Here is a 12034-nt window from a genome sequence, read left to right as displayed (position 1 = left end):
TTGTGGAAGTTTTCCATTTAAATAAAGCCTGCAGATGAGCGGTGAGCGGTAGCTAACATTCTTTAATCAAAACACACAAAGAACAGACAACCAAGCTTGATGAAGTCCCTGCATGACCGCGGGACAGACGGTCAGCAGAGTCTCCCTGAGCCTAGCATGGCTCTCAGTTAAATACCTTCTCCAGGAACAAAAGGCAGTACACAGCTGTTTCACACCTTAACACTAGAATTACTACCCTACTACTAGATTTACTAGCCCTGCGCAAATTTGCGTAAATTCCCCTGGCACTGCGTTGTCTTTACAGTCCCTGGCACAGCAGCTGCAGCAGCTTCAACAGCCTGCGTCTGTGCTAATATTTCCTTGTGCTACATGAATCGGCAACGAAGTTCCTGAGCTAGAAGACTCAGAAACAATCTTCTTTTGCCTGTCCACCCTGTACATGCCTTGTACAAAATGTAGGCATTCACCGCCGCCAGGTCCAGCATATTGTAGAAAACTGCTACTGACCACCTGCGTGTTGCTGCTCTTATGGAATACATCCGCACAAGTTGAGTAAGTTCATGCCAGACTTTATTCACTGTGCCCCATAACGGCGTTTTGCGCTGCAGCAGTCTGTGCGACAGTGACAGTGAAGTAAAGAAATTGTCTGTTGTGACGTTTCTCCCATCATCTAAAAACGGCTCCATCAGTTTCATGACCACGTTCTCTGCCAGCCTCTCTCCCTTCTGACGACTGGGGTCTTTTCCCAAGTAAGGAGATGCACTGCAGACATATTTGGTGTCCAAGTCCATGGCCATCCAGAACTTGATCCCAAATTTGTCTGGCTTGGTTGCGTTATACTGTGTGAATGGACAACGAACCTTGGTAGGGAACAGCTGTTCATCTATGGTCATGTGTTCTCCTGGAGTGAAACTCTTAGCACAGTTCTTGTTGAAGCGTGTCCAGATGTCGGAGATCGCCGCAAATTTATCTGTTTTCACCCGTTCTGCCCGCGTGTCCTTGTCATCAAATCGAAGGTGTTGCATAATTGAAATGAATCTATCTCGGGGCATTGTCTCTTTGATTACTGGCACCAGAAATCTTTCTGACCAGCAATCCACAATGGCACCAACAGGACACATGATTGCTCTTACAAACAGGATTGAAATGAATGCCATCAGTTCATGAACTGACAAATTCCAGTCCGGCTCTATTCTGTGGGCTTGATGGACCGTACACTCCCTGATGGTCTGCAGCATTCCCACGTCTAACAGGCAAAGGAAGCTTTGGAGCACACTTGTAATCTTACGCTGTCAGAAGATAGACAAATAGAGAATGGTAAATTTACATGGACCTCACTCTAAATGGGTTTATATAAATATCATGTGTAATATGGCAGTGACAAACCTTAGCAGACTCTGTGGGTCCAGCTTGTGCAGTGAAGCACGAGCGATTTGCTACTGCACTGGGCATTTCAATGTCCAATGTTTTTTCTTGAGAACTGAGACCTGACAATTTTTTTGTCTGATACCTGACAAATTTTTTCTTGAGACCTGACGATGTCCTAAAATGTACACCGTAGTGCTCACTTACATCTGGACGAGAATTTCCCTAAAATTTGAACAACATTACATCAAAAATGTTATTCTTTCAATACCCTCTATACCGCATATTTATATTTGGTGTCCACAGCTGTGAGTTGTTTTGGTAGAGAATTCATGTTCCCCTTAACTTAGTTTTTTTTCCCCAGAACCATCAATTATTCAATTATTTGTACTTTTTGCCAGTAAACTGGCCAGCATAGCTACATACATTCATTAACGAATTTGTACTTGCTGTTTCTTGTTTTGATTTCTATTATTATGTCTTATAGCTCATAAACGGCTTATAGCCACACTTTGTGTAAATATTTGAATATAGAATATATGAAAGTTTATCATTCTGAATTAAATGACCAAAAACAACCTTTTTTTCCCCCTATTTTTTTGTGATGCCGTAGTACTTAATATACAGAGTGTATTAAAAAAGAATGGTCCAATTTCAAAGTATAATTGAAAGTGTTTTACAAACAATGGCATTACCTGCTTAGAATTATCAACCATTTTACAGGGAGTGCAGAATTATTAGGCAAATGAGTATTTTGTCCACATCATCCTCTTCATGCATGTTGTCTTACTCCAAGCTGTATCGAAAGCCTACTACCAATTAAGCATATTAGGTGATGTGCATCTCTGTAATGAGAAGGGGTGTGGTCTAATGACATCAACACCCTATATCAGGTGTGCATAATTATTAGGCAACTTCCTTTCCTTTGGCAAAATGGGTCAAAAGAAGGACTTGACAGACTCAGAAAAGTCAAAAATAGTGAGATATCTTGCAGAGGGATGCAGCAGTCTCAAAATTGCAAAGCTTCTGAAGCGTGATCATCGAACAATCAAGCGTTTCATTCAAAATAGTCAACAGGGTCGCAAGAAGCGTGTGGAAAAACCAAGGCGCAAAATAACTGCCCATGAACTGAGAAAAGTCAAGCGTGCAGCTGCCAAGATGCCACTTTCCACCAGTTTGGCCATATTTCAGAGCTGCAACATCACTGGAGTGCCCAAAAGCACAAGGTGTGCAATACTCAGAGACATGGCCAAGGTAAGAAAGGCTGAAAGACGACCGCCACTGAACAAGACACACAAGCTGAAACGTCAAGACTGGGCCAAGAAATATCTCAAGACTGGTTTTTCTAAGGTTTTATGGACTGATGAAATGAGAGTGAGTCTTGATGGGCCCGTGGCTGGATTGGTAAAGGGCAGAGAGCTCCAGTCCGACTCAGACGCCAGCAAGGTGGAGGTGGAGTACTGGTTTGGGCTGGTATCATCAAAGATGAGCTTGTGGGGTCTTTTCGGGTTGAGGATGGAGTCAAGCTCAACTCCCAGTCCTACTGCCAGTTTCTGGAAGACACCTTCTTCAAGCAGTGGTACAGGAAGAAGTCTGCATCCTTCAAGAAAAACATGATTTTCATGCAGGACAATGCTCCATCACACGCGTCCAAGTACTCCACAGCGTGGCTGGCAAGAAAGGGTATAAAAGAAGAAAAACTAATGACATGGCCACCTTGTTCACCTGATCTGAACCCCATTGAGAACCTGTGGTCCATAATCAAATGTGAGATTTACAAGGAGGGACAACAGTACACCTCTCTGAACAGTGTCTGGGAGGCTGTGGTTGCTGCTGCACGCAATGTTGATGGTGAACAGATCAAAACACTGACAGAATCCATGGATGGCAGGCTTTTGAGTGTCCTTGCAAAGAAAGGTGGCTATATTGGTCGCTGATTTGTTTTTGTTTTGTTTTTGAATGTCAGAAATGTATATTTGTGAATGTGGAGATGTTATATTGGTGTCACTGGTAAAAATAAATAATTGAAATGGGTATATATTTGTTTTTTGTTAAGTTGCCTAATAATTATGCACAATAATAGTCACCTGCACACACAGATATCCCCCTAAAATAGCTAAAACTAAAAACAAACTAAAAACGACTTCCAAAAACATTCAGCTTTGATATTAATGAGTTTTTTGGGTTCATTGAGAACATGGTTGTTGTTCAATAATAAAATTATTCCTCAAAAATACAACTTGCCTAATAATTCTGCACTCCCTGTATGCTCAGTCCTGGTTTTCAGTTAACTGGACATACATTTATTCCTCTGGCTGTGGTATGGGGCCTCTCTTCAAGTGTTCTTGGCTTCGCTAGATGTTTATTAGAAGTTAATTTTCTTAACCATAGAAATCATTCTGAGATCATCCACTTCCAGGTCTTTTGGTCTTGCTGAGCTGGGCAGCGCATTTATTCTTTTTAAGAAGGAACCAGACTCCATATCCTGAAGTTTTTTTTTTTTTCTATCTCTGTAACAGGTTTATTTTGTTTTTTTCAACCAAATGATGGCCTCCTCATAATTTCATACTGTATTTAGAGTGCCTCTGACATGATACCAAATACACGTTAAACACTTGAACTCTACTCCAGATCTTTTACCTGATTAATTCATCACAGAATGATCAGGGCCTCATCTGGTCAGAAAACTGCTGTCAGTCAATCATGCAATTAGTTTTGTGCCTCTGAAAATGGGGGACTGTGTATAAAAATGTCTCTAAAATAGTTAATCAGATAATAAGACCTTGCTTTACAGCTGAATTGCTTAATTGCTGGAACAAACTGTAGTGGTGCACAGAGACAAAATCACAACAACAACAACAAAAAATCATAAAACATGTGTACAGAAACATACAGCAGATGACATACTGTATGTGGTCTCTCATAATTCAGTTAGATTTTAGTGACATTTTCAAAAAAGAAAAAGAATAAAAAAAAACACACAGGGACCACATTTAGATTTCATATATTTTAATTGATGATCACCAGGCTGTTTCCCCTTTTACAATGAATCTGCAGTAGTTCTAGTTTTACCAGTTAGATTTAAAGAGACAGAGAGATATTGAATATTGCGCTGCGGAAGAAACCATAAATTTAATACAATGCAAAAAATAAAAAATAAAAATAAAAATAAGAGAGAGAGACAGAAAGAGAGAGAAAGAAAGAATCAAATAGAACTACCAGTACAGTGTCTTTTTTTTACAACATGTTAATAGGGCAAGCAATAAAAGCACAGCCCAGTTTTATATTAGGTCAGTACCAGTTAAGACAATTAGCTTTTTTTTTCAAATATACTTCTTTAAAATAGCATTGTATTTTTTTCATTATAATTATTATTGTTATTATTATTTCAATGTTAAACAAGTACATTCAGGATATAACTAAATAAATCACATGCAGAAAGATTAGATGGACAGATGACACCATACGTTGATTGTGATCATTTTAATGCAGGAGATGAAATCGAACTGAAAGATGCACTTTTTTTTCTTTCCATATCTTATCAGCGTTTTGTGTAGCTTCAGCTGTTTTTGATCATCCCGTCACATAAAACTGCCTAAAATAAACAAGATTCGCTTCTTCGTTGTATCTTTCAGATTTGCTCTTTCCAGAGCGATATGTACAAATCTGTGTACAGCACACAAGTGTGCGTGTAGCATTTTATTGAGTTTATCAATTTTATTAATGGTGTTTTGAGTCTGCATGTGTTTCAAGTCATTTTCAGGAAAAGGAAAAAGTTGCAGCTGCAGTTAGTACTATGTTACTGTGTTACTGTTAATATGTTGCTTGTGGGATCTCAGTTTCTTTCTTGAACCTTCCTCTTTCTTTGGAACAGAACTGAGACTGCAGTATCTGCTCGCCTTCTGCACGCCGTTACATTTATTTCTGTCTAAGTTGGTGTGAATGTTTTTTTTGTATTTGCATTTTTTCTTTGTTTTTGTCTATTGTTTTTGATCCAGCAACATTCATATGGTAGTACCAACTCTACATTCAGAAAAATAGATCTCCTGTATAGTGCATTCAGCTTCTGTATAGCAATACAGTTCAGTATTGAGTGATTCACAGCGTTCTACTTAATGCCTCAGGAAAAAAATCTCAAGGCCGGGTATTTGGAATCTGCCAACTTAAAAACATTATTCAAAGACAGTACAACAAATCAGACCATCCATAAAATCTGATTCGCACATTTAATAAAAAGCTTCTTCCTGCTTTGATCCCAGCTCATACAGCATCGAAAGGAGAAGTGAAAAGGACTTTTTGCTTGCTTGATCGGTTCACAGACATTTAAACATGTCTTCAGGGGAGTCATTTTAAAACCTTCATGCTAGGCTGGATATGTACTTGTGCGTACGCAGATGTTTGATATACAACCTGCATCAAACTCAGAGATTCTCTGCAGGTGTGATTTGTTTTAAAAGAAAGGAAAAACACACAGAAGCCATGTCTGCCTCTGAAACAACACAAGCATGGGATGCATATCAAGGCTTGTACAGTGCATAATGGATGAGGGCTATGATGAAAAGAAAAGGAAAACAACATTCAGTGGCAGCTGTGTGAGTTCGCCATCTTTGATTTTAAAACTAAAGTAGAGCGGGCAGAACAGCGAGGCATTGGAAGATGAGGTATAAAGTAAGGAGTCTTATGAGCAGCAAGATATTGGCACTGGTCCCAGGCTAGCCCGAGGTGATGATGCGGTCTAGCCTTAGTTTCTTCCGTGTATTGAATCCAATTGAGGTAAAGGACTGACTAAAGTTTAGCTGTGAAAGCTTTTAATAGCAACATCCTGACAAAAAGGACTTTTTGGGAATCAAAACCAGCCATGCGTCCTCCATCCTGGCCCTCCTTTTTAGCTTTAAATCAGCCAACAAAAGAAACATAACAAAACAACAAAAAAACATAAAATATTTCTTGATTTTATATCTCAAACAAAGAGCAAATTAACCTCTGAAAAGTAAATCGGAATTGGATTTGCTTTGCAGCACCAAATTTAAAGGTTAAATTGTGAATATCTTTTAAAAAACGTGCATATAAATTAGGAAATGAAACATGGCCCAATGTGAATATGAGCTGCTCTCGAGTCTGGCTGTAAACAAGCAGAAAGACCTTTCACAGTGAACTCACAGAAAACTCGCCTACAAAACCAAAACCATGCTGCAATTAAAAACAGCTACTCAGAGCGTACTGTATACTCAAGCACACAAAAAACTACTTCTAAAACATTCCTACAGTATATCTGTGACCATAACCCACATTCATGCTCATTCTCTCTCTCTCTCTCTCTCTCTATATATATATATATATATATATATATATATATATATATATATATATATATATATATATATATATATATATATATTACTGTGACTAACATCAGGCAATTGCTTCATGTTGATCTCGTCCCTCGCTATTAGCAAGCTCAGTCTGGAGGAACGTCCTGTACATAGTTTAATTTATATTATTGAAAACTTCCTCTCTGCTACTACACAAACTCTCTGTGCTTCGACTTCAAACAGCGCCCCATCCCCGCCTCAGAAAAGTGCATTGCTATTTGGTGCAACACGTTGCTCTCAGACATTCATATTGGTTAGAAAGTAGTATTTTGATATGAGGATTTAATGCTTGGCTTGAATTATACGGTTCCAAAGTTTGAGTAGTGGGAGAGTACTATATCGCAGTGCAATTTACAACTTTAGTGTATGAAGAGATTGGTCCTCAGTTTTAAAGTTTTCTACTTGGTTTCTTTCTTTTTTTTTCTGACTCTGCTTCAAAATGGCTGACATGTCCATAAAACATCCTCCGCTCTCTAAAGGCACGTGAAAGAAGCCTCCTGTAACATGTTTTTGTTGTGAAAAGTACCCCCCTCCTTAATAAATAGAAATACTGCAGTTCCCGCTGGCATATCGTTACCACTGAAGGGACGAGCAGGCAAGCTTTCGTTGCTACATTTGCCACAGGTCACTGCTTGCTGTTGTGTTTTTTTCTTTCCCATCCCTTTGTGATACTAACGGAGACGGTACATTGTAGCTAAACAGGAGGAAATGACAAGAATTAAACCCTCTCACTTAAAACGCTGCGTTCGCCTCAGGATCAAATCATCACAAAATATATAATTTATTCAACAGAAACTCTGTGTTGATATGAAACATTAATCTTATATGCATACTGGAGTACACAGAACCAACAAAGACTGTGATAAAGACTTAAAGAAGAACACCCAGCAGAGATGTGATTACTGTAGAAACGTCGTCCCTTTTGCCTGGCGCCTACTGAAATCACTTGAGCGCAGACAGCCAAACAGTGTAGTAGTCTATCCACACTATACTGCATTTCACACTTGAAAGGCCGGCTAAAGAAAGGTTTAACCCTACGCAGTTCTCTCCAGAAGAGTCCGAGCTAAAACACAAGCAACATGCACCAGCTAAGCTGTGAGAGCCAGAAGAAGAAAGAGTTTTCCAGGCACCTCCTAAAACTTCACCACAAATCACAAGAAGGAACTTTTTTGTTGTTTTGTTACATAACATCAATTTATGCCGTTATCGAGTTAATCAAAACACTACTGTAGCATGAGCTGAATTGCAAAGGATGCATTTTGCTGTGTACGTCGATGGAAAAGAAAGGTTCGGATTAAGAAACGAAAGCTTTTCTAGTCTTATAAAAACACTTTGCGTATGATCTTAAGAAATAATTGATCACGGATTCGTTTAGACACCATTTTGGAGATGATGAGAATTCCTAGTTCAGTAGTGTTTTGGCACTTGTTTTGACCACTTGGAGGTCTAACTTTGCAATGTAATTTGAGTCACCTTTGTAAGAGCTACACGTGACTAATCTTGATCTTTAACTGTGGCATTATTATTCCTTTGTGGGATAATGATCTATGTTTATCTGTCAGGTGTAAATATGTTTTTGAAAAGTATTTAAATTTGTTCCACAACTGCTAGCGCTTCTATAAGAAATGTGTAAGGGCAGACATTTAACTCACAGAAGAAAACAAATATAAAAAGTACGGTATTATTTGCGAGATAGCCCCACTATCACAAAGCATATACCCAGAATTTTGACTAACAGAATCTAGTGTATTGAGGACTGCAGCAAATGGGTCTGAGACTGGTACCATGAGAGAATGAGAAGCTTTGAAGAAGCAGAGTACTGTTCGCTCTCGCTCTAACGTCATGATGAGGAGGGAGGGGTTGTTGGCGGCGGGAAAAGCGGAGCGGTGCCCTCGAAGCTCAGAACTCGATCTTGCAGGCGGGGAAGGACTCATCCTGCATGACTACGGTGCTGCTGGAGGCCAGAACCATGATGTTCAGGTCCTGCTGCCTCTCGTGCGTCTGCTGATACCATTCCCGGGTCACCTCTGTGTCATGGGTCGGGATCAGAGTAACCTGACAGAGATATAACAAAAGGAAATGAGAGGCGAGCTGGCAGGAAGGGAGTAGGACAGATTGATTTGGAGAGGACTCTGGAGTCAGAATTTGTACAGGTCCAATGGCTAGTGTTTTAACTAACAGTACATAGTCTCCAAACCATTCTCCAGACAGATCTACCTGCCAGAGATGTCTTATATCATCAATGCTGTTCATACGTGCCACAGGGCCACTGACTGTATAAGACAGCGTCCAAACCGAAAGTACTACTATTGATCCACTCAGTTACGCTCTGCACTCTTCTATTTTTGACTGACTGAGCCTCTACCTCTAAAACAGTTCTTATAATTCAATTCAATTCAATTTTAGTGATATAGCGCCAAATCACAACAACAGTCACCTCAAGGCAGACTCTGAAATACAAAAAAGAACAACAGGAAACCCTTTTCTTAGAAATACAATAGACGTGATATAAATTTTATTAGCATATTAAAGATACTCCCTCTATATCACCCTTCTGCCTCTTATGGATGCATCATATATTGCTTAGAATTTGGATGAGAAAAGGTGTCCAAAAAATGGAGATTTGTACGTGGATAGTAATCTTCTGACAATTAACCAGTAATCTCAGATATATGAGTTTTGTCAAAAATATTTTCAAAAACATGCAATTAAAACATCTGATATCATCAAAATATAGGCAATGTGAGCTGCCATGATGCCATCTTGGGTACTCTATTCTTCACAATAAGAACAGCCTTGTTTGCTGCATAGTGGTGAATCCAGTACTGACATGTGTGACAGAATACAGATGAAAGGGAGCGGGGACGGGGACGCTTTAAAACCAAATACTTAATCTATTCAAACTAGAACGAAACTGTTAACATACAAACTGCTGATGAGGAATTATATTGCACCAGTGAACATTTCTAACACATGTGTCAAATGTTTGAGGGAAAAGCCACTCTCTTTCACTGTGTATGGGACTATCCTAAATTACAACTATGCTCGAAAGCAGTTGTTTAAATTTTATCAACTGTAAATTTAAAGATTCGCTATCAGGCAATAAATGTACATATTTGGTAAATAACCCAAAATTTTTACTGTCTTAATTAATTTTGGACTGCAGTAGAACAGGAGGCCAAAACTGGATTTACCAACAATACATGCATGAGTCAAAGAAATGGCACGGCACTCTGACGGAAAGACTGACTTAGATAACAAGAGGAAGAGCAGGAGACTTTAAAACACTGTGGAAAACTTTAGCTGAATTCCTTGGTCGTCAAGGTGCACAGTTATTTTTAAAGTGCTCTGTTGCCGAGTGTGTGTTTTCTTAAATATGTTTAGTTCATAAACCATGTGAGCCAAAAGCTCAGGCTTCAGATTGCTCTAAATGCTCAATAGCCTTAATAGGGTCATGTTGTGCACACCATAGACAGCGTATAAGGTGGACATGGCTATCATGACATCGCCAATCGGTTTCTTAAGTCCAGTGAGTTGGGAGGAGCAGCTAATCAGAAGAAAGTTGGCTTAAAAGGAAATGAGGTAAAACAGCTTTTTTTAGACAGTAGGTTAATTGAGGGGCTGCACCAATTAACCCCTGAATTTATCTCACACAATTAACTGTGTGAGATAAATAAGGTTTACTTTGAGCTGTGACTCACACAAAGCTACTCTTATAGGAATATAAGAAAGGAGTCGGAAATGAAAATAGCAAACGTTTAATTTTTTTATTACAATTTGATAATTGATAATGTGCTCACTTGAGCTATAGCTGTCTTTTCTTTAGAGACAAGAATGACGTTCTAGTTATATTTGCTGCTGTGGGCCACAAGGTCAAGTAAATGTACACATTAGGTGCTCTGCAGGATACAGTGAAGTCATCAGCCTTATTATGATTATTATCCTTTTAGCTCAGATGTCTACCAACTTCTTTAATAAGAAAGTGTTGATTCCATGATTGCCATGGTTTCCCAAAGTAATGAATCTATGCTGTGCACTTCATATATGTAATCCAGCGGTCCCCAACCTTTTTTGCGCCACAGACTGGTTTATGTCCGACAATATTTTCACGGGCCGGCCTTTAAGGTGTTGCGGGTAAATACAGCAAAATAAAACTAGTACCGGTACCAGAAAAAGAACATTTATTCATAACACATGGTAAAAGACCCAGGGAAACAGTTAATGATAAAAACGATTTAAAAAAATAACGATAAAAACGATAAAAACCCTGAAAACCATAAATTTCACACCCGAGCCTCAACTCTTGCTGATGTAATCTATCCATATATTATAGAGTACATATATTATAGTCATAGAAAACGTGAGAAAATATCAAAAGAGAACAAGATGCTGAAGCTAAGGCAGCGAGGGGGCAAATACCTGCAAATTGGAGCCCCACTGAGCTTTGCCTTCCAGCAGGGCATCCAGGACTCCACGGCTAGGCTCTCCACTGCTTGGGTCATTCCCACTCACAACGTAGTATGCAGCCCGCACTCTCTTGAAGAATTCCTGGTCCACATTCTTGGCACTGCAGTGGTTGGGCACATAGGCCAGGTCAACATAGACAGGTGGTCCAGGGGGGACAGTCGAACTGGATTTCTGGGCGTTATTACCTGGAAGTGATCAAGGATACAAAATAAGAATTCAAATATTAAAAATGACTTTCCTGAAAATGCACAAAGGAATAAGCGCTTTCATCAAGTGAGATAATTATCTAATTCATTCATATGACGAAATTATTTTTGTTTGGATTTTTAAATGTGATCCGATTGGGACCTGAACATTCTCCATTTTGTTTGAAGTGCTAATGTTATCACCACCTGAGGAGTTATCGCTTGAAGTGATTTTTCTTAGAAAAGCTTTGTAAGTAATGAGTTCTATTGTTATACAATCAACCTTGATGTCACTGTTTTGTGTGCAACAGCCATAGACTTAAAATTCAAGACAAACATAGCCAATAATTTTTCAGCTGTGAAGCCTCAATTTGAGCATTTTTGCCTTTGTCACTTTGGCTTTTTGAAAGCAGATGCTACAGGTCTGACGAAGCTTGCCCTGCTTAATCATTCTTTTTACTCTGATGAAGGCATACAAAATGAAAAATATGAACATCATGTTTCATGGACCCCTTCTGGCCATTATAAATAATACAGGTTAAAGGAACCTTTTCACTGGCATCACTTTTCAGACCCAGAAGCTATTTCCATCAAACAGTAATACAGCAGGTAAATAAGTATTAAAAAAATCATAAATTTTCTAAG

General features: G+C 39.0%; 2 protein-coding genes across 2 annotated transcripts in view; both read right to left on the bottom strand.

Moving 5' to 3' along the window:
• Positions 1 to 365: 365 nt before the first annotated feature.
• Positions 366 to 2081, bottom strand: LOC147325099 (uncharacterized). The gene is made up of 4 exons (XM_086302738.1): positions 2061 to 2081; positions 1387 to 1590; positions 805 to 1289; positions 366 to 714 (listed from the first exon to the last, which is right to left on the bottom strand). The coding sequence occupies exons 1-4, from the start codon at positions 2079 to 2081 to the stop codon at positions 366 to 368; spliced, it is 1059 nt and encodes a 352-aa protein (XP_086158864.1).
• A 5062-nt stretch (positions 2082 to 7143) lies between these two features.
• The window catches only part of map1ab (microtubule-associated protein 1Ab), a 92027-nt gene continuing 87136 nt past the window's right edge, over positions 7144 to 12034 (bottom strand). Inside the window, exons 6-7 of the mRNA XM_086299396.1 lie at positions 11157 to 11389; positions 7144 to 8792 (exon numbers count right to left, since the gene is read on the bottom strand). Of these exons, the coding sequence (XP_086155522.1) occupies positions 8637 to 8792; positions 11157 to 11389 (389 nt within the window). The 3' untranslated portion in view covers positions 7144 to 8636. The remainder of the gene's footprint in view (positions 8793 to 11156; positions 11390 to 12034) is intronic.

The sequence above is a fragment of the Aulonocara sp. 'chitande type north' Nkhata Bay genome, linkage group LG7 (genome assembly GCF_057382095.1).
Source record: "Aulonocara sp. 'chitande type north' Nkhata Bay isolate Kocher_YH1m ecotype deep benthic linkage group LG7, A_spYH_male_GT1.1, whole genome shotgun sequence".
NCBI classification, from domain to species: domain Eukaryota; kingdom Metazoa; phylum Chordata; class Actinopteri; order Cichliformes; family Cichlidae; genus Aulonocara; species Aulonocara sp. 'chitande type north' Nkhata Bay.
The sequence above is the reverse complement of the archived record's forward strand: the minus strand, read 5'-3'. Positions and strand labels throughout refer to the sequence as shown.

What these genes read in the sequence shown, in the direction of transcription:
- LOC147325099 (XM_086302738.1), bottom strand. Translation starts at nt 2,081, where the DNA reads ATGGTTGATAATTCTAAGCAG. An exon ending in GACCCACAGAGTCTGCTAAG is followed by an intron (nt 1,290 to 1,386) that starts GTTTGTCACTGC and finishes ATCTTCTGACAG; the next exon opens with CGTAAGATTACAAGTGTGCT. An exon ending in CCAGACAAATTTGGGATCAA is followed by an intron (nt 715 to 804) that starts GTTCTGGATGGC and finishes GAAGGGAGAGAG; the next exon opens with GCTGGCAGAGAACGTGGTCA.